The sequence below is a fragment of the Podarcis muralis genome, chromosome 12, assembly GCF_964188315.1.
Source record: "Podarcis muralis chromosome 12, rPodMur119.hap1.1, whole genome shotgun sequence".
NCBI lineage: Eukaryota > Metazoa > Chordata > Lepidosauria > Squamata > Lacertidae > Podarcis > Podarcis muralis.
The window spans coordinates 1,021,303-1,048,667 of NC_135666.1; the positions used below are offsets into that span (position 1 = coordinate 1,021,303).

General features: G+C 46.5%; 2 protein-coding genes across 2 annotated transcripts; one reads left to right on the forward strand and one right to left on the reverse strand.

The window, feature by feature from the left end:
* Positions 1 to 665: 665 nt before the first annotated feature.
* LOC114607278 (uncharacterized) lies at positions 666 to 14,038 on the forward strand. The gene is made up of 5 exons (XM_028750326.2): positions 666 to 1,168; positions 1,371 to 1,428; positions 1,693 to 1,775; positions 2,826 to 2,952; positions 4,782 to 14,038. The coding sequence occupies exons 1-5, from the start codon at positions 764 to 766 to the stop codon at positions 6,287 to 6,289; spliced, it is 2,181 nt and encodes a 726-aa protein (XP_028606159.2). The 5' UTR covers positions 666 to 763; the 3' UTR covers positions 6,290 to 14,038.
* Positions 14,039 to 17,003: 2,965 nt separating this feature from the next.
* LOC144324928 (vomeronasal type-2 receptor 26-like) lies at positions 17,004 to 19,477 on the reverse strand. The gene is made up of 2 exons (XM_077916241.1): positions 18,500 to 19,477; positions 17,004 to 17,106 (listed from the first exon to the last, which is right to left on the reverse strand). The coding sequence occupies exons 1-2, from the start codon at positions 19,426 to 19,428 to the stop codon at positions 17,004 to 17,006; spliced, it is 1,032 nt and encodes a 343-aa protein (XP_077772367.1). The 5' UTR covers positions 19,429 to 19,477.
* Positions 19,478 to 27,365: the final 7,888 nt, after the last annotated feature.

Below are 27,365 nucleotides of genomic sequence, written 5' to 3' on the forward strand. Positions count from 1 at the left end.
CTTTTTACTGGGTTTTATAAACAAGGGTCATAAGACGAATAAAGCATACCAATAAATAGACTGAGTCTTCTCGTGTCATTTGTAGATCACTAGAAGAGCATAATAATTTGGTTATTATGCTAAAGCCAATTTGGTTGCCAGTAAAGGAAGGCGACTCCTGCTGTACTTGCTTTGGAGCGTTGTCCTTTGGCCCCGCCCACTTGGCCCTCAGGGGGCTGGCCAAATATTGAATATATAGCTCTCAGAATAAAGAAAAAGAGGCCTCACCCCAGTAGTGTATATTGAGAATGTTGGGGATTCCAAGTGCGAGGAAATGAGACAGAAGCAGGAAAGAAATGGTCCTTGGAGTGGGGTGGGGGGTGGGGTGGGAGGGAGAGCACAATCGGTGCAAATGTCTAACTCGTCAGTCACTGTTCTGACTTCATTCACTGATTGAAAACACTGAAAGCAGGAGCAACGAGGCTGTGTCACCTCACAGAAATCCCTTCAGTTGCCTCTACGTTTTGCATTATAAATTCCCTTCTAAGTTTCCTCCTCCTCCTCCTCTTCCTCCTCCTCCTCTTCTTGGCTGTGGTGCAGTCCAGCCCTGGTTCCTCAAGACTCATCCATTCTTCTTGAGAGAACGCTTTTCTTCTCCTGACCATGTACCGATTTTATAACAGAACAGTGTATTTGCTTTGTAGGATTTGGTAGCGCCTCTCCTTTGGACAAGCAGAACTTGGCAGAAGACGAAAGGGATTCCTTCCGATCTCTTGGAGGCTTCATGGGTGAGCCAGACTCAGCTGGCCCTGGAGCAGGAAGAGGCCAGGCCATCCAAAATGGGGGATTCTGGAAAACCTCAGTGCAGAAGATCCTGGATGAGGAGGACCCCCACAGCTCAGATTTCCAGAGCCAGCAGTTCAGGCAGTTCTGCTACCAGGAGACAGAAGGACCCCAAGAAGTTTGCAAAAGACTCTACCGCCTTTACCATCAGTGGCTGAAGCCAGAAAGGCACACAAAAGCTGAGATGCTGGACCTGGTGATCTTGGAGCAGTTCCTGGCTGTCCTTCCTCTGGAGATGGAGAGCTGGGTGAGGGAATGTGGAGCGGAGACCAGTTCCCAGGCGGTGGCCCTGGCCGAAGGTTTCCTCCTGAGTCAGGCAGAGGAGAGGAAGCAGGTGGAGAAGCAGGTGAGAGAGACTGTCTACTGGATGCTGTCAAGGGGCTCCAAACAGGAGGGAGAACATCGCAACACTCTCTACTATTGGCTCATCCATTTTTTGGAAAGCATCCAATGAGTGTTATTGGGCACCCCTAAAAGATTTTGCCTCTGCTGTTCCTTTTCTAATCTTTCTCCCCGTTCTCTGTTTTGAACCCTTGTTGCTCTTTCAGGGAAAGGACTCATCTGAGGCAGAGAGGACTCCATCTGACAACAGAGAGAGGCCATTGGGTAAGGAGAAATCAGGGTGTCCCAGCCCCCCGGTTTGGTCACATTCTGTGGCTTTTGAAACTAATCTGTGGGTTCTTTTAATCTTTTTGTGGAAGACGCTTGGGACCAAGAGCCCAAAGGAGGCGAGAGCTAGTTTTGCCCAACTAAAATATGAAGTGGGTGCAAACGTCAAAATGCACTCAACAAGGGAGACTTTTTCTAAGGTGCATCTGAAGTGAGAGAGACACAGATTCAGGGCTCTCCACTTACCTTGCTCTCTCGCAGGTGACAGAAGGATGCCAGCAAGACCGCCAAGTCCATCTTCTCATGGCAGCAGAGAGGAAGCAGCGGCTGTGGAAACAGATCAGGTAGTGGGAAGGAGTCTTGCGGGGAAAGAGGCCGAGGGGGGGGGGCTGATGGGGGAACGAATCTCTCTCCTCCTCTTGGCTTCTGTCAAAAATGCCCCCAATGAAGGAGGAAAACGCCATTTGAGAAGGTTTCTGTGCTGAGAATAAGGAAGAGAATTGGGATTCCAGATTCCTCTCACGGGGCTTCCCCCGCTATCCTCCCTCTCCCTATGTCCCCGTGATTCCTTGGAAGTTGGCTTTAGGGAATCGGGAGGGTCCCCCCCTTCCAAAAACAGAGGGGATCTTTCCGCCTAGCAATGCTTCTGCAGGCAGAATGATTTGAAGAAGTCAATGTGGAGTTCCACCCATTTACACAAAGGTTAATACCCATCATTAAAACACACAATAAATGAATTCCATTAAGACAGCAAGAGCTGTTGGACAGTGGACTGCTCTCCCTCGGGAGGTTTTTCAGCAGAGGTTGGGTGGCCATCTGTCAGTGATGCTCTAGCTGAGATTTGTGCATTTGCAGGGGGTGGACTAGAGGACCCTTGGGGGGTCGCTTCCAACTCTTATGATTTTATAATTCTAAGACAGGGGTCGGCAACATGCAGCCCATGGGCCGGATGCGGCTCATGAAGACTGTTTTACCGGCCCACGAGCCGCCCCTGAACGGAGCTGCCTCTTGGCGAGTCCCCTGCGCTCTGCACTAATCCGGCGCAGCACACCAGAAATTGCGTCTGCACACGCGCAGATGCTGAAAATCACGTCCGCGCATGTCCAGACGCCCAAAATTGCTTCTGCGCAGGCACGATTTTGGGCGTCTGGGCATGTGCAGACGTGATTTCCGGCGTCGGGCTGCGCCAGTCCAGCTCACGGACGATCTCTGTGGGTGTGATCCAGCCCCTGGCCGATAAACCTTGCCGACCCCTGCCCTAAGACATTAAGCATAATTGAAATGTGAATCAATCCCATGAAAACAACAAAGCAATGATCAGGCAGAAAACAGCCACATGTAGTCGATAATCGGTGTGCTGCCTAAGAGGAAGATCCTTTTCCTTTTCCTCAAAGGGTCCGGTGTGCTTTGAAGACGTAGCTGTCCATTTCACAGAGGAGGAATGGGCGTTGCTGGATCCTGACCAGAGAGCTCTGCATGAGGAAGTCATGGAGGAACATCATGGGATCCTGGACTCTCTGGGTAAGGCCCCCTGATGGATCACAATACCCGCTTTGAAATTCCATACATATCCCAGATTTTGCTGCAGCTCCACAGTGCCCCCTGTTCAAATCTGAGAGGCTGACACCCCCACATCAAACCTTGAATGGAGGGGTATCCATTCTTTGGTCTGTGCATCTTCTTCCTCCAGTTTTGCCTTTTTAAACCATGATCAGGCTGGTCTGTACTGCCCAGGCCTTTTTAAAGATAGGCTTCAGGGTGGTGAGGGAACTTGAAGCAGCTTCTGTCTGGTTTTCTGGTTTGTTTCTTCTTCTGCCAGTTTTTGATTGGCCAAAGACATGACTGATATTGGAGATGGCTTGGATTCCATGACTGGGCCAAACAAAATCCATCCCAGATAAGAGCCAGGCTTTTCAAATCTCAGTTTCCCATAGAGACGACTGTTAATGCCAGTCAACAAAGGCCGTCAACCCTCTAGAAAGACTCTGCATCTAACTCCTTTGTTCTTTCTCTATCACAATTCATGTTAATAAGCATCGTTCAGTGATATGGGGCTCCATGTTTTCCTCTTTTTAAATTGTATTTTTTATAATTTTTATTTTTCAGTTTTTCAAAAATTCACAGACATACAGATTGTTTGTTGTTTAGTCGTTTATTCGTGTCTGCCTCTTCGTGACCCCCTGGACCAGAGCACACCAGGCACTCCTGTCTTCCACTGCCTCCCGCAGTTTGGTCAGACTCATGTTTGTAGCTTCGAGAACACTGTCCCACCAACTCGTCCTCTGTCATCCCCTTCTCCTTGTGCCCTCCATCTTTCCCAACATCAGGGTCTTTTCCAGAGAGTCTTCTCTTCTCATGAGGTGCCAGCCATATCTGCTATCCTGCCCTTCTAAATCCAAAACCTGAGTGCAATGTCAACCATTCCTTCAACCAGCAAAGACAGGATGCCTCATAATATAATCTTAAATCTGGCAGGGAGAATCCAACACTCTCCTTCAAATCCACTAGTAATTTATATTTCGTTCTTGGTTTCCTCCCCTGCCAGATAATTCTCATAATATCTCTTGGTCATTCCTTGAAGCATCCTGTGTTGCCGATCATTGGAATTGTTTGAAATAAAAATAACATTTTTGGTAGCACGTTCATATTTATGGTTGATATTCTTCCTAACATTTAATAGTAATAATAATAGTCATAATAATAGTCATAGTAATAATAATAATAAGTGGTTGGCCCAACCACTCTGGGCAGTTTCCAACACACATAAAAATAAACTGATCCAAGCCTCACAACCTCCTAAAAAAATAAATTCAAGTTCTTAATTTAGTCTTTAGCAGTTATGCATTATATTCCAAAGTCCGTTTCCCCCCACAAATTAGTCCTATGCAGATCAAAACCCCACAGCCGGAGCAGACCTCTATTTACACTCCAACCTTGTGCCAAAGTAATTCTGATTTTTAAAAAATTATGCCCAATCAAATTAAAACATCTTTGGCTTTTACCATTTTATGGAAGATTTACCGCTGCTGCATGGAGCTCAAGGCTTCTCACCAGAGTTTTGCTGCTGCCTTGTGTCTGTGGCTCAATCTCAGCCCAACCCTGACTTCTTTCAGAGCTGAGAAACAGGAGACAGACCTCGCACCCAATGCTGCTGGACCCTTCGGAACCCAAATAAATCCTTTGGGTGTTTATGGGATGCACAGTGCCCCAGTGCATTTCCCAATATTCTCGCAGCAAGTGAGCTGCTTAGGAGAAAGCGAAATCGCCATCCATCACCATTACGCGGTAAACCGGAAGTTCAGGGCTCCGTGTCTTCCTGAGGTTCTAATCCATTTCTCTCTTCGTTGCAGGTGGTGATGAATTAGAAATTAAGAACAAGGAAGACGATGACAAAGTCCACACAGTGGAGGAGCCATATCAATATTCAGAGTGTGAAGTCAGCTTCAGTCAGAGCTCCGATTCCACTTCCCATCAAAATCTCATTCAGAATAAACCCTACCAGTGCTTTCAGTGTGGAAAGAGCTTCAGTCACAGCCACCATCTCACTTCCCATCAAAGAATTCATACCGGGGAGAAACCATATCAGTGCTTGGAATGTGGAAAGAGCTTTGGTCAGTGTGCCCACCTCGTTGCCCATCAAAGAATTCATACAGGGGAGAAATCGTATCAGTGTTCAGCATGTGGAAAGAACTTCAGTCAGAGTTCCCATCTCACTGCCCATCAAAGAATTCATACAGGAGAGAGACCGTATCAGTGCTTGGAATGTGGAAAGAGCTTCAGTCACAGCACCCATCTCACTGCCCATCAAATAATTCATACAGGGGAGAAACCTTATCAGTGCTTGGTATGTGGAAAGAGCTTCAGTCAAAGTGGCCATCTCACTGCCCATCAAAGAATTCATACTGGGGAGAAACCATATCAGTGTTTGGAATGTGGGAAGAACTTTGGTCAGAAAGCCCATCTTCTTTCCCACCAAAGAATCCATACAGGGGGGAAACCATATCAGTGCGTGGAATGTGGAAAGAGCTTCGGTCAGAGGTCCAATCTCGCTGCCCATCAGATAATCCATACAGGGGAGAAACCCTACAAGTGCTTGGAATGTGGAAAGAGCTTCAATCGCAGCGCCACTCTCTCTGACCATCAGAGAACTCACAGCAGGGACGAATTGTTTAAATGCTTGGAATGTGGAAGGACCTTCACCTGGAAGCAAAGTCTCATTACCCATCAAAGAATTCATACAGGAGAGAAACCGTATCAGTGCCTGGAATGTGGAAAGAGCTTCAGTCACAGCACCGGACTCTCTTTCCATCAAAGAATTCATACAGGGGAGAAACCCTATCAGTGCTCAGTTTGCGAAAAGACCTTCAGTCAGAGCAGCCATCTCACTTCCCATCAAAGAATTCATACAGGGGGGAGACCCTACCAGTGCTCCGTTTGTGAAAAGAGCTTCAGTCAGAGCAATCAACTCACTTCCCATCAAAGAATTCATACAGGGGAGAAGCCCTATCAGTGTTCGGAATGTGGAAAGAGCTTCAATCGCAGTCACCATCTTGCTTGCCATCAAACCATTCATACCGGAGAGAAACCATATCAATGCCTCGAATGTGGAAAGAGTTTTAATACAAGCACAGGATTCAATAGTCATCAACGTATTCATGGCGGGGAGAAACCATTTCAGTGCCAAGAGTGTGGAAAGAGATTCGCCTGGAAGCAAAGTCTCACTTCCCATCAAAGAATTCATACAGGGGAGAAACCGTACCAGTGCTTGGAATGTGGAAAGAGCTTCCGTCGGAAGTCGCATCTCACTGCTCACCAGATAACTCACAGCAGGGAGGAAACCAACGATGGCTGTGTATGAAATTAATTCTAAGAAACTTTCATTAGTATGCAGTTGAGGATTGCAGCAGTGTTCTTGTCCTCCGGCATCCCAGCAAATATGTCAGCCTTGGCTCAGTTCCATGGAGCCCACCTTCAGGGCCAATATTTCTTCATACTATATACGCAAGGTACAAGTCATTGGCATAGATGTTGAATAGCTTTTCCATGACACTTCTGGGAGGAGGGTCAATAGCAATTTGGAAACCGTGATGAGGTTGCTATTGATGCTGGGAAGACGTTGGCAAGCAATTCATATACTTCCACTTCAAAAGCCTCCAAGTTGCAAATTGGTGGTGCTCCTTGTTTTCTCTTGCTCCACAGGGTTCGACCCAAAGATATAAGGAAGGAGATTTTGACACCAGGAAGAACTTTCTTGTAACTTGAAGCCATTGGTTTGAGTCCTACCCTCCAGAGCAGGAGAAAACAAGCCATTTCCCATTAGATAGCCCTGTAGATATTGGAAGATGGCTATCATATCTGCTCTCACTCTCCTCTTTTCCAGGCTAAACATACCGAGTTTCTTCAACCATTCCTCGTAAGACTTCGTTCCAAACCGTTCATCATCTTGGTTGCCCTCTGCACGCCTTCCAGTTTGTCAACATCCTTCTTAAATCATGGTGCCCAGAATTGAACACAACATTCCAGGTGTGGTCTGACCAAGGCAGAATAGAGTGGGGCTTCCCTTGATCTGGACAGTAGATCTCGACTGATGCAGTGTAGAATAGTGTTAATCTTTTTTGCTGCTGCATCACCCTGTTGACTCACATTAAGCTTGTGGTTCACCAAGAACCCTAGATCCTGTACTGCTTGTAAGCCAGGTGTCCCCCGTCTTATATTTCTGCATCTGGTTCTTCCTGCCAAAGTACAGAACCTTACATTGATCCTTCTTGAAATTTATTTTGTTAGCTTGGTCCCAATTCTCCAATCTGTTAAGGTAATTTTGAATCTGAGTACTGTCTTTTGTGTTATCAGCTTGTTGTTGTTGTTTAGTCGTTTAGTCGTGTCCACCTCTTCATGACCCCCTGGACCAGAGCACGCCAGGCACTCCTGTCTTCCACTGCCTCCCTCATGCTGGTAGCTTCGAGAACACTGTCCAACCATCTCATCCTCTGTCGTCCCCTTCTCCTTGTGCCCTCAATCTTTCCCAACATCAGGGTCTTTTCCAGGGAGTCTTCTTAGGAGGTGGCCAAAGTCTTGGAGCCTCAGTTTCAGGAACTGTCCTTCCAGTGAGCACTCAGGGCTGATTTCCCTAAGAATGGATACGTTTGATCTTCGTGCAGTCCATGGGACTCTCAAGAGTCTTCTCCAGCACCATAATTCAAAAGCATCAATTCTTCGGTGATCAGCCTTCTTGATGGTCCAGCTCTCACTTCCATACATCACTACTGGAAAAACCATAGCTTTAACTATACGGACCTTTGTTGGCAAGGTGATGTCTCTGCTTTTTAAGATGCTGTCTAGGTTTGCCATCGCCTTTCTCCCAAGGAGCAGGCGTCTTTTAATTTCGTGACTGCTGTCGCCATCTGGTGTTATCAGCTATCACTCACAATTTGGTATCATCAGCAAATTTCATAAGCATCTCCTCAGTTTCTTCATCCAAGTTATTTAAAAAGACATTGAACAACAACAGGCCTAGGACAGAAGCCTGTGTTACCCCACCAGTCACTCTATTCCAGGATGATCAGCCTAACAGTTACAAATCCACCTAACAGTTACCTCGTTCAACCCACATTTTAACAGTTCCCTCGCAAGAATATCATGGGGGACTTTGTCAAAAACCTTAATGAAATCAAGATACACTATGTCCACAGCATTCCCCTGATCCACCAAGTTTGTAACTCTTTATCAAAAAGAAAGAAAAGAGATTCATCTGGCATGACTTATTTTTTGAGAAAGCCGTGCTGGGTCTTAATAATAACACCACCTTTTCTAAGTGTTCAAAGACTGACAGTTTAATTATATTTTCCAGACATCAGTGTCAATCTCACCAGTCTGACCTTCACCCTTGAACTGCTGGCTACTCATACCTCCTTTGTGATTTCCCCTTTATTCCATTTCGACTTATGCATTCCCTTCTTAAATATCAGCTCATCTGTAAGCTTATTCAATCACACCAGTTTCCTTAGATGCCTCCCACTTTTATTTCTTGTTTCAATTGTCTGCATTTGGGCCTTCAGTATTTCTCCTTTTAGAAACTCCCATCCATCTTGGACTTCCTATACTCTTTGAGTATTTCTGACAATGGGATCTCACCCAGTATCCTTAAGCTTTTTGAAATTGGCATTCTTAAAGTCCAGAGTGCATGGACTACTGCAATGCGCTCTCCATGGGGCTGCCTTTGAAGGTGTCCCATTAACTGCAACTAATCCAGAATGCGACAACTAGACGGGGGACTGGGAGTGGCTGCTAAGACCATATTACACCGGTCCTGAAAGACCTACATTGGTTCCCTGTACATTTCCGAGCACAATTCAAAGTGTTGGTGCTGACCTTTAAAGCCCTCAACGGCCTCGGTCCAGTATATCTGAAGGAGCGTCTCCACCCCCATCGTTCTACCCGGACACTGACGTCCAGCACCGAGGGCCTTCTGGCGGTTCCCTCCCTGCGAGAAGTGAGGTTACAGGTAACCAGGCAAAGGGCCTTCTCGGTGGTGGCCCCTGCCCTGTAGAACGCCCTCCCATCAGATGTCAAGGAGATAAAGAACTACAGAACTTTTAGAAGACATCTGAAGGCAGCCCTGTTTAGGGAAGTTTTTGATGTTTGATTGCTTTTTATTAATATTCTGCTGAAAGCTACCCAGAGTGGCTGGGGAAACCCAGACAGATGGACGGGGTATAAAAAATGATGATGATGATGATGTCTGACTACACTCCGCTTTCCCTTTACTCTGTATCATGAAACCCAGGAGATGATCACTTTTTCCCAAGTTTCCAAGTACCTCGACTTCATCAATCAGTTCCTTGCTATTGATGAGGAGCAGGTCCGAGAAAGATTACCCCCTTGTTGCTTCTTCCACCGTCTCGGAAATGAAATCATCAGCAAGGCAATAGAGGAATTTGTCAGACCTTCCATTCATGGCCAGATTTGAGTTCCAACAGATGACTACTGTATCTTTTTCAAATGTGGTAATCTATTGCAAGGCATCATCCAAGTCTTCAGTCTGGCTTGGAGGTCCATAGGAGACCCTCACAGTAAGGTCACTGTTGTATCTCCTACAATTTTTACCCATTGTCACAAGGCTGACAGGGAAATGCCGTGTCTCCACAGGTCAGGAAAAGGCTGGAGGCTAGGAATGCAATTGACTTTGATTCACAGAAAGTAACAGTGGGGTCTCCCTGGCTTGACTCCTTCAGCTTGAGATGTTGCTGGAAACTGACCTCTGGTCGTGCCTTCCCCCTCCAGCCTCTTACTCTGGAGCCCTCCCCAACAGATGGAGACTGCGACGTGGGGGTGAGCTCCTTTTCTGGACCTGTCTGGCCTTTTGCTGAGCAACATGAAGGACTCTCCGGGAGCGAGGTGTGAGAGGAGGAGAGCCAGCAGGACTGAGACTCTGATTCCTCCCCATCTGCGATTTATCTGGCAGGGGAAGAAGCCAATAATTAAATATAAAAAACTGATGGATAGTAAAGAAAGATGCGGATTCACACTGTCATACCTTAGATTATATTATGAAGCCTCCTGTTTGTGTTGGCTAACAGAATGGGTAACATCTAAAAATATCAGACTATTAGATTTGGAAGGATACAGTAGGCGATTTGGATGATGTGTAACTGGTATGCTGAAATAAAAGTTCATAAAGACTTGAATCATAGTATAAGAAAGAGTATATATCAGGGGTCAGCATACTTTTTCAGCAGGGGGCCAGTCCACTGTCCCTCAGACCTTGTGCGGGGCCGGACTATATTTTGAAGGGAAAAAAAGAACTAATTCCTATGCCCCACAGATAGCTCAAGAGATGCATTTTAAATAAAAGCACACATTCTACTCATGTAAAAACACACTGATTCCCGGATCGTCTGCAGGCTGGATTTAGAAGGCAATTGGGCTGGATCCGGCCCCCGGGCCTTAGTTTGCCTACCCATGGTCTCTATGGTGTTTGGGTGAGAATTTGTTGGGAAGGAAAACACTGTCATGGCTCTCCCCCATCAAAGCAAGTACCCAAAAGGAAACTCATATGGAAAGGAAACAGGGTACCTATAGAGATATATTGACTTTTGCTGATGCTGGTTTTAAACTCAAAAAACTAGAAGATATCAAGGACTGAGTACAAGACTGCTTCCAATATTATCAAGCTAACAAAATATTTAAGAAAGGTATCGTGAATGGCTTGAAAGGAGTTCATTGGAAGATAATGAGAAGTTAATTTCAAAAATGTATAAATACTTTTGGAATGGGAATCCAAGGATGACTTGGTTAAAGCAGTAATGATACATTGGGCAAGAGACTTAAGACGTAATATAGAACTGGCTTTGTGGGAAATTCACAGCTTGCTATGCTTCTAAGAGAAAATGATATGAAGATTTCTAGATGGTATACGACAGCAAATAAATTAGCCAAAATGTATAAAACAAAGTCAAGTGTGTGTTGGAAATGTAAAACAACAGAAAGAACATTCCATATGTGGTGGACTTGCAAAAAAACTTTTCTTTTAGGGATTATAGAAACTGTTAGGATATACCAAAACAGTTGGTAAATTTGTTTATGTATGCAATGACATACATTTTTATGCTCAAAAATGGAAAGAGAAAGTTGTTCCAACAAAGGAAGAATGGCTTATTAGAATGATGGGAGTATGCAGAACTGGCAAAGCCAACAGCAAAACTTAAAAGATAAAAATGATGAAACATTCTTTGAGGGTAGGAAATCTTTCATAGAATAGCTAAAGAACCATTATAATTGCATGAAAACGTGAGTAGGATTTGAAATATGAGCAACAGTAGAAAGACATTAAGGCTAATAACTCAGGTTGTGCATGAGGAGTGTTATAAGTTAAAATATGCAGCATTAAAGGATAAACGTGGAACTTCATGGAGGAGGGGAGAGCAGGTCAATGGATAAATTAAAAGTATTGTTGATAGTAAAGTATGTAACCTTTTGAAAACTAAATAAAACAAAATTTAATGGACAGCTGGCCAATCACATATGAGATCTGCCTACAGAAGAGTGGCCACGATTGGAGATTAATTTTAGCAGGCTCTGCAACCGTTGCATCTGCAAAACCTGAGCCCAGACCTTGCAAATCCCAGGCAAGTGGCTCCCCACTGAGGTGATAATTGCCACCATGGCCTAAAGTGAACTAAGGGAAAATACCAGTTCACAATATCACCCAATACTGTACAAGATTAGTCTACAGGGAAATCGAATAAATTAACACAAAAACCCATTTGACCGATTCACCTCATTCCAAGAACCATGACATGAGCGGCTCACAGTTTGCCATAATCTCTGAGATGGACCACTGCGTACTCAGGATACCCCTCCCAGTTGCCAAACCAGGTGTCCTGGTCCCAACAGAGTGACCAGACTACACTTTGTTGAAGGGATACTTCCCACTTGAGTAGAAATCATATATCAAACAGATGGAAAGCTCTTTAATCTAAGCAGGCTGAACGCCCTCCCATCAGATGTCAAAGAAATAAACTTACCTGAATTTTTCAAGGCAGCCCTGTTTAGGGAAGTTTTTAATGTTTGATCTCTTATTGCTATTATTATTATTATTATTATTATTATTATTATTATTATTATTCTGTTGGGAGCCACCCAGAGTGGCTTGGGAAACCCAGCCAGATGGGTGGGGGTATTATTATTATTATTATTATTATCATTATCATTATCATTATCATTATCATTATTATTATTATTAACTTCCATCATGGAGTTTCAGTATGCCGAGACAACATAGTGTGCGCACGCTCAGAGGATGTCCTCCAAATCATCCTAAATATCTTCGCAGAAGCTTACAAAAAGCTTGGCCTATCGTTCAACATCCAAAAAACCAAAGTGCTGCACCCAAAAGCACAAAATATCCCCCCTGCAGCGCCACAAATCCAACTCAATGGTGTAACGCTGGAAAATGTCAATCACTTCTCCTACTTGGCAGTTATCTTTCCACAAGGGCTGACATTGAGGCTGAAATCCAGCATCACCTGAGCTCTGCAAGTGTGGCTTTCTACCGATTGAAGTGCAGAGTGTTTGAGGACCGGGACATTCGCAGGGAAACCAAAACGCTTGTTTACAAAGCTGTTGTACTACCAACCTTACTGTATGCACGTGAAACATGGACCACTTACAAATGCCATCTCCAACTCTGAAAGATTCCATCAACGGTGTCTCTGAAAAATGTTACACATCACTTGGGAAGACAGGCGAAGTAATGCCAGTGTACTGGAAGAAGCAAAGATCATCAATGTCAAAGCAATGATTCTTCAACATCAACTTTGTTGGACTGGTCATGTTGATCGGATGCCTGGCTATTGTCTTCCAAAGCAACTTCTCTTTCCCGAACTTAAAAATGGAAAGTGTAATGCTGGTGGTTAACAAAAGAGGTTTAAAGACTCTCTCAAGGCAGGTAGGTAGCCGTGTTGGTCTGCCATAGTCAAAACAAAATTAAAAAATTCCTTCCAGTAGCACCTTAAAGACCAACTAAGTTTGTTATTGGTATGAGCTTTCATGTGCATGCATCTAAAGAAGTGTGCATGCACACGAAAGCTCATACCAATAACAAACTTAGTTGTTCTCTAAGGTGCTACTGGAAGGAATTTTTTTATTTTTTCTCAAGGCAAATCTTTAAAAATGTAGTATAAACACCAACAACTGGGAAACACTGGGCTGCGAGCGCTCCAGTTGGAGAACAGCCTTTACCAAAGCTGTCATGGACTTTGAGGACACTCAAACTCAGGATGCAAGGGAGAAGCGTGCTAAGAGGAAGGGATGTTTGGCAAACCCTCACCAGGATCAACTCCCGCCCGGGAACCAATGTCCCCGCTGTGGAAGGACGTGTGGATCCAGAATTGGCCTCCACAGTCACTTACCGACTCATTGTTAAAACCATGTTCATGGAAGACCATCTTACTCATCTAAGAGGGATTGCCAAAGAAGAAGAAGAAAGATCAGACTCACCATAGCCTGTTGGGAAACCCAACTCCTTAGTGGAATGTGACCCAGGCTGAACAAATAAATTGCCAACCAAGTTTGAAGGTCAAAGGGACATGTAAGTTAGAGCTGCCATATGTCCAAAATTTATTGGAGATAGCCAGAATTGGTATTTGGTAACAGCGTCCGGGCAGAAATTGCTAAAATGTCCAGGAAAATTTGGACATATGGCAACCCGTGTCAGTAGTGTAGATTTTGGCAAATTTCCTTAAAAATAGCTCACAACTTCCATTTTTTGAGATTTTGCAGAACAAACTCAACAGCTTTTGTGTCCGGATTTTTACTTTTTGAGATATGGCAATCCTAATGTAAATACTTTGTCTGTGTGAGATACATGTTGTAACAATGTATGATTGAGAAGGGCATGTCTGGATCTCAGATTTCTGCCTGACATCACTCCTCTTCTGTGACATATCCATGATGTTTTGATGACACTGTGTGAAATGTATTATGGGAAATTGGGGGAACTTAAAAAACCTCATGAAATCTTTGTTTTGGGCTTCTTTGCTCGCCTTCAAGGTTGAGACCTTTGTTGCAACAAATAAAGGTTTAGGCCTTTGGCTGCAGATCTGCTTCATCGGCTTGGTTGAAATCTCGTTTTCTGACCGATCCAGGAATCTGCAGGGCTAGACTCTGGCAAAGTTGGGAAATGCTTTAAGTAGCAGACCCCAAGATTTGTCCTCTTCAGAGGGCAATTTCCCAGCGGAGCCCAAAGAGCAGGAAGCCAAACCAGAGTCGTCCTGTCCTGTTCCCACCCCAACAAAGGCAGAGGGTGCACTACCACCGTAGCTCTATGGGTCAGAAATTTCCAATCAGGCTAAATCAGCATCTCAAGAAATGGGAGGTTTTAGGAAAGGAACGGGAATAGCGATCAAGGGGAGAGGATCCTGGGGTCTAGATGCTGTGTGGTGATCAGAAGGGCAAGGGGGAAGAAAAGGGAAATAGACCCCACCCCACACAAAGAGCTCCTTTCCTGGGACCCATTGGCAGGGGTCTGGATCCATGCAATCCACCTGCAAGGGGGGCCCCAATACCGGCAGGGTTTCCATGGTGTCATCTGCCCTCATCTCTGCACACACCAATGTTTGTCCTCTGAGGACCAAGAGAATCTCAACTTCCCTGCACTCCTTTTTTTAGGCCCCCACCCCCGTGGTTCCATGGTGGATCAAGCACTGGACCTTCAAGGCGATTCATAAACTTCTCCAGAAAGATACCGTATTTTTCGCTCCATAAGACGCACCTAGTTTTTAGAGGGGGAATGCAAGGGAAAAAAATTCTTTAAAGGGAGCACTGAGCAGAGCCTGTATGCATCCCAGGCTCTGCTCAGCGCTCCTTTTCACGAGCCGCGTGGAGTGTGTGTGCGGCTCTTTAAAGGGAGTTCAGCTCTTGGGGGCTTTTGCGGGAGGTGGGGGAAGGGACTGAGGGGCTAAGCCAGAAGCTAGAACAGCAAGAGGGATTGCTGCGCAGCGATCCCTCTTGCTGTTCTGGCTTCTGGGATAGCTGCGCAGCCTGCATTGACTCCATAGGACGCACACACATTTCCCCTTACTTTTTAGGAGGGAAAAAGTGCGTCTTATAGAGCAAAAAATATGGTACCATATAATGCTTCTTTCCCCATCTGCCAGGAGCCTAAGCTCTATTTGGGGTTCCCCATTCTGCACCCCCAGGTTCCTCAAAGGTCTTGGGGAAGGAAACTGAGGCAGGCTTCGCCATTGTGGCAGGAAGAGCTTACATGGTTTTTCTTTCAAGGGCCCTGCAGGAGATGGGGGGGGGGCTGTCTCTTCCTCAGGCCATTGCAGCACCCAGCAAGCCTAAAAAAGAAAGAAAACACCGCCATTCACTCCCTCTTCCAAGAGCTCCCTCTATATCTTGTCTGGATTGGACTTGAAGGACGCCAGTTCAGCCAGTTCCCCAGAGTCCCCCCACTGGGCTGCAGTGGCCCCCTGAGACCTGGAGGGATTACATACCCTCCAACATTTCTCCGATGAAAATAGGGATGTCCCATTTCCTAATGATAACTTTACTATTGATACCCCACCCATTTTACTGGGTTGCTGCAGCCACTCTGGGTGGCTTCCAACATCTATAAAAGCAATACAGCAGAAAACATTTTTAAAATTCCCTATACAGTGGTATCTCTGGATATGAATGGGATCCGTTCCGGAGCCCCGTTTGCATCCTGAAGTAAACGTAAGATGCAACTGCGAGTGCGCGGGTCACGTTTCGCCGCTTCCGCGCATGCGTGTGATGTCATTTTGAGCGTCTGCACATGCGTGAGTGGCGAAACCCGGATGTAACGTGGAGTGCAACCCGAAAATATTCATCTTCTACTTCAGTCCGAGGTATGACTGTACAGGATTCTGATGCTTAGGCAATCTCCAGCAATATCTCTTGAGCTTTGAGGAGAAGAAATCACTATGGTTATGATCATTATAAGTGGAAGACGGTTCCAGACCTCAATAACTTTCTAGCCTCTTGTCTGGCTCAAGCAGCGGGTGCAGAGCTGGAGAAAAACATGTTTGCAATATGTTTCTCCAAAGTTTGGCCTAGGTCAATGTTTGTCTTTGGGAGGGGTGGGGGAGTTTGAACATTGCTCACAAGGACCTAAGGAGAGCCCTGCAGCTGTATCGGACCAAGGGTCCAACTAGAACAGCAGTTCTCCACCTGTGGGTCCCCCGATGTTGTTGGACTACAACTCCCATCATCCCTGAGCTCTGGCCTTGCTACCTAGGGGTGATGGGAGTTGTAGTTCAACAACATCTGGGGACCCACAGGTTGAGAAAGGCTGAACTAGAACAACAGTGTATCTCACAGTTGCAAATGTGGCAAGCAGGACAGGAGCCTCCCCAGAGCTGCTCACAATTTCTCACGGGGCTGGGGGGTTGTTAAAGCTTTAAAAGGCTACTAGCCAGGATGGCTGTGCTCTGCCTCCCCAGGGGAAAAGTCCGCTGTGCTCAGGTCCAGCCAGGACTTTCAGTTGAGGCATCGGTTGGCCACTGTGAGCACAGGGTGCAGGATGATGAGGGGCCATTGGCCTAATCCAGCAAGCCAGCTCTTCTTAGTGTTACTGTGTTTTGATTTCACAATTGTGCCGTGTTTTGCTACCATGAACGCCTTTTAGAAGACAGAAATGTGAATAAGAATATAGAATTGCCCTAAGATAAATTCGGCAGGTAGAAGAAGAAGAAGAGAAGAGTTTGGATTTGATATCCCGCCTTTCACTACCCTAAGGAGTCTCAAAGCGGCTGACATTCTCCTTTCCCTTCCTCCCCCACAACAAACACTCTGTGAGGTGAGTGGGGCTGAGAGACTTCAGAGTAGTGTGACTGGCCCAAGGTCACCCAGCAGCTGCATGTGGAGGAGCGGGGAAGTGAACCCCGTTCCCCAGATTACGAGTCTGCCGCTCTTAACCACTAGACCACACTGGTAGGACTCCACTTCCTTGAGGTAGGACTTCTAGCAAGAGATGGGCTGCGCCTCACAGCAGTTGGCAAGAATGTGTTTGCTAAGAGTCTTGCAGACCTGTTCAGGAAAGGTTCCAACTAGAACTTGAGGCGGAGGGAGACATCACGGACAGAAGAGCACCTGGCACAGGGGATAGTAGCTGCATTGATGCACAGGAAACTGAGGAGGTGCTCCAGAAACCTGCCAAAGGGCAGGAAATGTCAGGCATCCGAGGTTCCAATCCCCCACGGCAGGTTGCCAGAAACAAATAAGTGGAAGTTCTTTCCAATGCTTTTATTCAATAATTCACACAGAGAGGCTTAGAAACGCAGCTGCTTGGAGTAATGGCCTTGCTCCAAGTGAGTCTCCACCCCCTCCGCAATCTCCCACAATGCATCATCACTACAGTTGCTGAGTTGTGTCCTCTGTCTCTGAGCTCTCTGCTCTCCTACTTTCAATGTCTGCCGGGTTCTGGGAGGGGGGTCTGGAATGCTTTCTAAAGACACTGTGTCTGTTAGCTGCCCCCCCTCTTCTTCTTCTTCTTCTTCCTCCTCTCCCATTATTTCCCAACTTTCCCCCCATCTGCCTCTGAGGTTTGATCTTCCTCAAACCCTTGTTGTAATCCTGAACTGTCTTCTTCTTCTCTGGAAGGTTCAGTCTGAGGAGTTGGTCTCCACCATCCCTCCCTTCCCCGCCCCTGCCCAGTCCCTGACACACTCTTAAAAAAAAGTTGAGTGTTTTGCAGACCTTGAGCCATCTTTGCAACTCTTTCAGCTGCTCTAGACCAGGAGACAAGAGAAAGAACCTGAGAGGCTGGAACTGAAGCAAGCAGGACTTTCTGTAACCACAAAGCTCACCCCATGTAGAGTTCACACAGTTCTGTACTCTGGATTCTCTGGATCATGTAGCTCTAGAACATCCAGTATTGAGACATCTGGTTCTGGAACATTCAGATCTGGAAGATTCGGATCTGGGCCCATAACCTTGCTGGTGCGTGATCATCTACTCTTGGGTTTTCATTTCTGCAGCAGAGTTCCTTTTACAGAATTTTTTTCCCTGCATCTTTTACTTCTTTACAGTAGTAGCAACACAGCATTCCAGCTATCTTTTAGAGAAATTCTCATTACAGGAATAGACACCATTTGGTTCTGTTTCTCAGAGTCTTTTCTATTTACACTGGTCACTAATAAATAAAAACAAATAAAGCAACATAATCTTTTCTTCTTTTAGCCATCCAGCTAGAGACCTAATGCTGACCTATTCACTTGCTCATTTACACTGACCCAGACCCACATGCCCTAATAAGGACAACAGTTGTTGGGGAAATTTTCCATTGCCTAGCAAGTTGTTTAAGACTGTTTTCATGTTTCTTCTAGAATATTCCAACATTGGCCTCACTCTTCCCACCTTCCTGATTTAAGTCCAAGGAGCTTGTAGTCATAGCAGTTATTATAGGTTCATTTTTATCGTTCATGATTTATGCAAAATGAAGAGAGATTTATATCGATGGAACGTTAATCTAAAAACAACTGTGTGTGTTTCCTTTCTGCAGTGCTGGGTAGAATCAACATGGAATACTGTAAGAATCCAATGCCATCTTAGGTCCTTGTTCCCAGGTGCTCCTTTGTATTCAGGCCTCAGCACAATAACGTAGCACTTGGGGAGGAAGATGCAGCCCAGGAGCCCAGCACTGGAGGCCAACATAGAGAAGATCTGCACGGCCACCATGTACTTGCCCTTGGTGCTCAGGTAGGTGGGCACAAAAGACACCCAAACACTGCAGAAGACCAGCATGCTGAAGGTGATCAGCTTGGCTTCGTTGAAGGAGCCGGGCAGCTTCCTGGCTAGGAACGCCACCGTGAAGCAGATGGCAGCCAGGAAGCCCAGGTAGCCGAGGGCACCATAAAACATGGCCACAGAGCCTTCGTTGCATTGCAAGATGATCTCTTCCGCCTGGGAGTGCATGTCGGGCTCTGGGAATGGGGGAGAAGAGCCCAGCCAGATGGTGCAGATGAGAACTTGCACACCAGAACAGGAGATGACAATGGAGGTGGCCAGACTCTTCCCTAACCATCTCCTCACCCTGTTCCCTGGCCTTGTGGCCAGGAAGGCCAGCACCACCGTGATGGTCTTGGCCAAGAGAGAAGAAACAGCAACGGAGAAGATGATGCTGAAGGCCGTTTGTCGGAGAAGGCAGGTCGCTATTCTTGGTTGCCCAATGAAGAGGAAGGAGGACAAACAGGAAAGCAGAAGGGAGGCGAGCAGGGTGTAGGAGAGGTCCCGGTTGTTGGCTTTGACTATTGGGGTTTCTTTGTATTTAATGAAGATTCCTAACACAATGCCTGCTGTAGAAGATAAGAAGAGGACAATGGAAGCTAAGGTGATCCCCAGATGGTCTTCATAAGCCAGGAAGGTGATAATCTTGGAGACACATTGATCTCTGTCCTTGTTTGGATGTTGATCTTCTGGGCATTTGGTGCAACGTTCTTCATCTGAGGAAGAGGAAAAGAGTGGCTTCAGCATCCCTTACATCCATGACCACCTGCCCTCCGGAAATAAGAATGTGTAAAGAGGTAAAGAGTGGCAAGCAATTCTTTGTTCCTTTTTTTGCAAAGGGCAAAAATGCTTCCTCTCTTGTAATCCTTCTCACCCACCTTCTTGGTTGGACATGGTTCCTTCAGCACATGGATCACAAGCATAGCAGCAAACAGGCTTTCCTTCTGGTACCACCTTTGCAAATCCAGGTTGACATATTTTGCTACACCTGGAACGAGGCACGGCCTAACCATGAAGATAAGAAGGTGCATGGAGAATCAATAAAAATGATACAGGGAGAGGGAAAGTAGGTGCATTAGGGGTATTTGTGTGTCTGGATTTCACCCACATAGTTTGGTAATCACCCAACAGGATTTCTTGTCCCCCTGACCTCATCCACTTTCTGCATAGAAGCACCATTCTCCAGCCCTGACCCTGAGTTCCAGCTCCGAGGGCCTTCTGACGGTTCCCTCCCTGTGAGAAGTGAGGTTACAAGGAACCAGGCAGAGGGCCTTCCCAGTGGTGGCACCCTCCCTGTGGAACAACCTCCCATAAGATGTCAGGGAAATAAATAACTAGCTGACATTTAGAAGGCAGTATTAAATATTTGAGGTTTTATTGTACCAATTGGCTGTTTAGATCTCTAATGTGGTTTTGCCAAACTTTGGATTCTCCCACATGTCAAATCTCAGGGTGCACACGCCTGGGTGTAAAATTTGGGGAGTTACAAAAAAACCAGCCTCCTTTGATGCTGGGGTGTGTGGAAGGTGTGGGAAAGAGAGAGAAAGAGAGAGAGAGAGAGAGAGAGAGAGAAGGAGGAGGAGGAGAAGAAGAAGAAGAAGAAGAAGAAGAAGAAGAAGAAGAAGAAGAAGAAGAAGAAGAAGAAGAAGAAAGAAGAGGAGAGGAGAGAAGAGGAGAGAAGAGGAGAGAAGAGGAGAGGAGAGGACTGGGTGCTGCTGGCTTTCCTCCCCAGGTGGACTGAGAGGGACCTGGCTGGGAAACATAGCCTTTTCTCAGGATGCCTGGGCGCTAGTGCATTCTTGAGCCTCAAGATTCCTCTCCCCTCTCAGCTGCTGTGGCAAGAAGGTGCAGCGCTGGCAGCTGAAACTGGGTGGAAAGGACACCATTGGTCCCCCTTATAAGGTCATTTGGCAAAAGAGGCTCCAGGAAGAGGATGAGCAGGATCTCCTAGCCTTCTTCCTCGGTAACATCTCCTACCTTGTGAAACTTCTCAGGCCACTCAATGGCTTCTGGGTTGATGGTGAACTTGATGCCAGTAGATGCCTCTCTCCTTATACTGCCAATCTTCACTAGAGCACGAGACTTATTGGGAAACAACACCCAATTCATGATATCAAAGTCAGGAGTTGGCTCCCAATTCTCATCCAAACATATTGTGCCCCTGGAGGTATTCAAACACTGGATTTCTTTTAAGAAAAGGTGGAGCTGGAATGACAGGGAAAACAGCAGCATTTCATTGTTCCTCACTTGAAGCAAGTGGATCTCCAAAATAACATTAATACAAATAATAAATAAGATTAATACAAACGACAATAAAATCACCTGCCATGGCTGAAGCCTTCCCTGTTCCCATTGGGCTCCTTCTCCCACCATCAGCATCCGCCGTGGTCTAGATGAAGATGCAGCATTTAAGGCCTGGGCTGCCGCTTGAACATTGATGTAAGTGCCATAGCTGTCGGCAGACAGGACTCTGTCAATCTCCCCTTGGGGCAAAGACTCCCATTCCTTCTTCTCTCTGCATCTTATCCAGCCTTTTGGGGATAAAACATGCTTTGCATATGAACAGTTAAATACTTCATCCAAAAAATGGATAAGAAGACTGGACAGTGATTCATCGTAACCACGTTTGGTGCTACTTATTCTGGTCTTAATTGCAAAAGAGAGAGAGCCATGAATGTGCTGGAAGAGTGTAGGAGGCAATATCAAGCCAGTGCTGATGCCCAGAAAAGCTGTTGTGATCCAGACTTTTGCCCCTATTTCCTTCTCATAATACGTACATATTTCTATTATGAATAATATTCCCACTGTATCAGTTACATAGCAAACAAATACCCCAACTTGTCTCTCTCTTAAAAAAGATTCACTTGGATTCTTCAGTGGAATTAAATCATCTTCTGCAAATATTTTTGACAACGCAACACAGATGCCTCTTCTGATCATCAGAGGTGTCATAGTCCTCATAAACCTTTCTCCACTGTCATGGTCTGAAGCCAAGAGGCCAACCCACGTCCATCTGAAATGGAGGAGCAACTCCACGATCCCCTGGTACTGACTTTCCTCTTTGGGGAGCATCTGGTAGACGAAAGGGAACTGTGTTTTATCTTCAAGAACCTGGGCTCTGAAGCCATAACTGAGCTGGTGAGAAAAGGAAAGAGTAATTGTTTAGCTTTCAGGGTAGGGAGTAGATAATTAGTAATCTGAAATGATTGATATAAGTTGTGCTGGTGGGGCCAATGGGCATTTTATTCCGAAACATCTGGTGGTGTCAGGAACTGTTCAGATGAGAAGAAGAGGAGGCGGAGACCCTCAAGGGAGGGTGCAGAGGAAGACAGCATGGAGCCAGGTTTGTGTTGGTGGGAAAAGGACACAGCCCAGAAGAGGAAAAGAGCTGGGGAATGTTGGGAGGTGAGGAAGAAGGGCAAGGTGGCAGATTCACCAGCCCTGAAGAGAGACAGGAGTCAGATGCAGTGGAGACAAGATCAGAGCCAGCTGAGACTAGGTCCCTTGGGAGCCTGCTAGATCTTCCTCCTTCCTCTAAAACCCGGCGTTTCACCCACATCACAGAGCAGAAAATGACCCAGAGGCAGAAGGGGTCCCTTGGCCGCCACCGTAGGCAGCTGGAGGGGTCTGATATGCAGAAAGCAAGCTGGTGCAAGGGCAACAGCTCCAGCCTGGAGGGAACATACTTTGTGGTTCTCTGTTTCGTTTGATACTAAGAAGTGAAGGGATAAAATGCTCCCTGCCTGCCTGGTTCCCCTTGCCAGTACTTTGCCGGTCAGCTCCCTCCCTGTCAGGTGGGGGCCAAGTAGGAAAAGGCTCAGTACGTTCAAAAAAGAATATGGTTTTCACTCCATTTATTATATTTCTGTGTTGCTTTTCATTCACAAAAATCACAAAGCGGCTCATGAACAGCAAAAACGTAATAGAACATCACAAATACAACATAATTCATACAGAATAATTTACAAATCCTCAGTAAAACAATTATGTTGTATAAGACACTCTTAACAAAACAACAGTACAATTTCAACAAAAGTAACATTATATGATTAACAAAATAGCACAGTATGTATAATCTATGGAACAATATTAATATCCTCAACAAACCAGCAACCAGAAATGAACTGAGCACTCCTGAATTCATGCACCCAGTCTCCCCACCGCAGGACTCATGATCTTTTCTCGATTCAGTTCACTAAAAGACACGTGCGGATAATGTCCATGGCAGCAGCTCAGGGCTGGAAGGGGGGGCAAGGCAGGCGGGAGAAGCCTTGGCCAATGGCCAGCACATAGCTCAGGGTTTCCCCCCTTAACTCCCCCCAGGAGAAAGTAGAGTTTCCTCCTGTGTCCCTCCCTGCCCTCTGTCCCATTCATACATGTGTTATTTTGTAGATGCCTGACATGGTGGAAATCTCCTTTGAGATGTCAGAATCACTCCTTCCAAGAACAGCCAGAAGGGGATTCTCTTCTCCGCAGTGATAATTGGGAATGTTTCTTCCGCTGCCTGCAAGCAGCTCCAGCATGGCATCTGAAGTTATCCTGGCATCAAAATAGTTCTCATAGAGGTTGTAGCCAAGCGTGATGTTGGGTAAGAGCCTGAGATCTCGGTTGATCTCCTGGATGGTGAACAGGAAGGAGAAGATGTGCCAGTAGAATGCAAATGTGTCACTGCAATGAATGGACCAATTTAAAAGACTGAAACCCTCTTCACGGGTGAATGATAACAAAATATTATCCACAAAGATTAGTCTCTATTAAATTATCTTATTGCATTTATATCCATTCATTTTCTACCCATTATACAATAAAGATTTGGAGATTTGTTCTCCAATCCAGGAGTGTAGACAGAGCAGGGACGCGGACTTATAAAAAATATTGGGGGGGCCCGGGAAAGCTCATGAATAATAAATAAGCTCATGAATATGCAAATAAAGTGGCGCCGCCTCCTCGTGAGCGAATAGGGGAGAGCGTGCTGCGCCTATTAATCAGCTCCAAAGGAAATTGGGTGGAGCTTTTGCTCGGGAGGGAGGGCAGGAGGCATGCAGCCCGCTCCTCCCTGTGCATTTTGGGCTGGGGGAGGGGCGGCGATGGCGCTCTGCTGGAGGGGTGCCGGAGATTATTGGGGGGGCGGAGCCCCCCCAAACGAATTTTTGAGGGGGCTCGGGCCCCCTCAAGCCCCATGGAGTCGGCGCCTATGAGACAGAGTAAGGGGGGCTGTACACATTTCCCAGCTCTTATTCAGAAGGAAAAATGGGGGTCAAGTAGGGGTGTGTGTGTTTTGTCCAGGGTGACCAGTGGCTTAGTCCAGGATATGAGACCAGGATCTCAAAACATCTTTACTTAGAAATGAGGATGAGAGAATGAGAGACAAGAAGAAGGAGAAGTAGGAGGAGAAGGAGAATGAGAAGAAGAAGAAGAAGAAGAAGAAGAAGAAGAAGAAGAAGAAGAAGAAGAAGAAGAAGAAGAAGAAGAAGAATTGCTCATGTTTAAGAGATCTGACTCCATAGCATGGGAGTCTCCTGGCTTTTATTGTTTTATTTCTTCATTTTGTAGAAAGCATATCTGTCAGGGGCTCAGGAGCAGAGGCACAGGGGAGAGAGGAAATGGAGAGCGAAGGGGAAGAATCTGAGGGCAGCGTAGGGGAGTATGACAGTGACCCGAGAGATTCCATGAGCTTCTCCAGCGAATCAGAAGATTCCCAGAAGGGGGCGCCGATGGTCAGGGCAAGGGGGGTCCCAGGGGGGACGCACCAGAAACAAGGGGCCAGCGGGGACTCCCAAAGCAGCAGCGGGAGAGCAGGACCAGCTCCCCCACCAGAGCGCAGTGGGGGGGAAGAGTCCCATGTGTCAGGGCCAGCGTCTCCTCCAGCAGGGAGAGAAGATGAGTCAGGGCTGACCACGCCTCTATCGGAGAGTGGGGGAACGGAGGGGAGGTCAGATCCAGCTAGCCTCCCCGAAGGGGGAAGCAGTGACAGGAGCAGTGTAACGGTCAGGAGGAAGGTTGCCGGCTGGGCGCGCGCGCCAAGTTCGAATGTACAGGCGCGCGGGACAGCAGAAAACCCGGATTGGGAACCAGGTGCTAAAGCCCGCCGGAGGCAGGGGGAAGACTCAGGGGACTCAGCGTCAGAAGAGTCTAGGAAGGGCAAGACCCCAGCGGACAGGCGGAACCAGAGCAGGAAAGAGCAAAGGAAGAGGTGGAGCAAGGCTAGAGTCTTAAACTGGTGTCTGGGGGGAGGAGATTCAGACGGAGCTTCGGCGGTCTAGAGTTTGAGACGTAGAGCTGCGCGCCGCGGCTGTGAAAGCGAAACTGAACTTCAATAAAGACTTTTGTATATAACAATGAACTGGCGTTGGTCCTTTGTGAGCTGGGACCTCGGGCAGCTCTGACAATATCTTTCCCTCTCTTCAGCCTACAAACATCACCCAGAGAATCTTAACATTTCATTCTCAAAACTGCTGCATCTCTTAAAGGCAATTCTGACTAGGCAGTTTATAAATTGTACCAATAGAATAGTAATAAATCTAATCTTGGAACCTTGGAAACTGCCTGAGTTTCATGCCAGCCTCACCTCCTTCCTGCAGGTGGGAAACTTCAGGGGATCCCTTTGATCCCTGACCAGATTCTCTTGCATTCTTGTGTCACCAACCTCCAAAACCAACCCAGTAGCATAAGAAGGAGAGTATTTTACTAGGGAAGATGCAAGGATATGAAAGAGGCTTTGGGGAAAATCTTTTCCTGGACTCCAACTCCCATCAGCCCCAACCATCAAGGCCAAGGGTCGGTCAGGCAAGAGGGGAGTTGTAATCCAGCGATCTCTGGAGGACCCCAGACTCCCCAGCCTTGAGAAATGGGCTCTCTCCTTCAGAGATAGGGACTAGGGATGCTTAAGGATTTTGACATCCCTCTGTAAAGAATTACTTACTCCACAATCCTGGTGAAGGGTGTCTGGGAAAAGACATAGGGATCATATTCTAAAAAATCTTTTGGAGATACGATTCCACCAATGAGAAAGTCTCCAGGCTGGTAGTAATTGCGAGCATCAGTTTGATCTCTGATCAGATTCAAGGAGCATTTTGCCTTCTGATTCACACAGACTCCTTGGGAGCAAATTAGCAGCAGGAGCAGCAGGGATCTCATCCTGGCTCTGCCTCCTTCACATCTGCTACGTGTGGCTCCTCTTCCTTCCTGACCCAGCCAAGCAGGAGAATCACAAGACCAAAGCTGCAGTGGCTTTCCTGGGGTGGGGTGGGGGGCTCACCTCTGGCTACCCTCTCCCTTCCAGCCCTTCACCTGCTCCAAATCCTGACTCACTCTGTCTCCAACACAGGATCTATCATCTGCAACAACTTCTTCTTTTTCACTCACGGTACAAGTAATAATGTCATGCTGTTGGTGCTTCTGATGCAATCTCCAGAGATATCTCTTGGGCTTTTAGAAGATGAAATCACTATGATTTTGATAATTATAAGTGGAAGAAATCTCACCTAGACAACTTTCTGGCGTCTTGAATCCTCAAGCAGCAGCTGCAGAGCTGGAGGAAAACATGTTTGCAATGCTGCTCTAACATTTGGCATAAATCAAGGGGGGGCAGAGTTTGGCCTGAAATTTGTGCACAGGACCTCCGGAGAGAGACCTGCACCTGGATCTGACCAAAGGCCCAGCTACTCCAACACCCTGTAGCTCACAGTGGGAAACTAGAGAAGCAGGACAGGAGGGTCCCAAGGGAACTGCTCACACCTTCTCAAAGAATTGGGGTGCTGAAAGCTTGAAAAGGCTACAAGCCCCCAAAGTCCCGCTCTGCCTCCACAGGGGAGAGGACTGTTGTGCTCAGGTCCAGTCAGGGCTTTTCATGGAGACATTGGGTTGTTCACTGTGAGAACAGGATGAGGAATGACAATGAGCCATTGGCCTAAATGAGCCATTGGACTCCTCCATCATAAGCACCGTAAATCGTAATGCCTTGTGAACTGTTCTTCTAAAATTTGGCTGCCCAGATAAATTTGTGAACTTCATTCGGCTCCTCTGTGATAATGACAGGAACAATAGCAGAAAACAATGGCTCTCAAAGTGAACCATTCACAGTGGGATTGGGTGTTAAACAGGGTTGTGTTATTGCCCCAGCTCTATTCATTATTTTCATTTCTATGATCCTACACTTTATTGATCCCACCCCAGCAGAGTAGAAATCATATATGGAACAGATGGAAAGCTCTTCAATCTGTAACTTCTGTCCTAGAGCTTCAGGATGCGGAGGACAATGCGGTGTTTGCACACTCAGAGGATGACCTCCAAACCATCCTAAATATCTTTGCAGAAGTTTACGAAAAGCTTGGCCTATCACTCAACATAAAAAAAACCAAATGCTGCACAAACCAGTACAAAATATCCCCTCTGCAGCGCCACAAATACAGTGGTGCCTCGCAAGACGAAAATAATCCATTCCGCGAGTTTCTTCGTCTAGCGGTTTTTTCGTCTTGCGAAGCAACCCTATTAGCGGCTTAGCGGCTTAGCGCTATTAGCAGTTTAGCGGCTTAGTGGCTATTAAAGGCTATTAGCGGCTTAGAAAAAGGGGGGGAGCGAAAAAAATCGCAAGACTCGCAAGACGTTTTCGTCTTGCGAAGCAAGCCCATAGGGAAATTCGTCTTGCGAAGCAACTCAAAAACGGAAAACCCTTTCGTCTAGCG

What these genes read in the sequence shown, in the direction of transcription:
- LOC114607278 (XM_028750326.2), top strand. Translation starts at nt 764, where the DNA reads ATGGGTGAGCCAGACTCAGCTGGCCCTGGAGCAGGAAGAGGCCAGGCC. An exon ending in CAACAGAGAGAGGCCATTGG is followed by an intron (nt 1,429 to 1,692) that starts GTAAGGAGAAAT and finishes GCTCTCTCGCAG; the next exon opens with GTGACAGAAGGATGCCAGCA. An exon ending in CGGCTGTGGAAACAGATCAG is followed by an intron (nt 1,776 to 2,825) that starts GTAGTGGGAAGG and finishes TTTTCCTCAAAG; the next exon opens with GGTCCGGTGTGCTTTGAAGA.
- LOC144324928 (XM_077916241.1), bottom strand. Translation starts at nt 19,428, where the DNA reads ATGCTGAAGCCACTCTTTTCCTCTTCCTCAGATGAAGAACGTTGCACC. An exon ending in GGGAACAAGGACCTAAGATG is followed by an intron (nt 17,107 to 18,499) that starts GCATTGGATTCT and finishes GCCCTTTGGCAG; the next exon opens with GTTTCTGGAGCACCTCCTCA.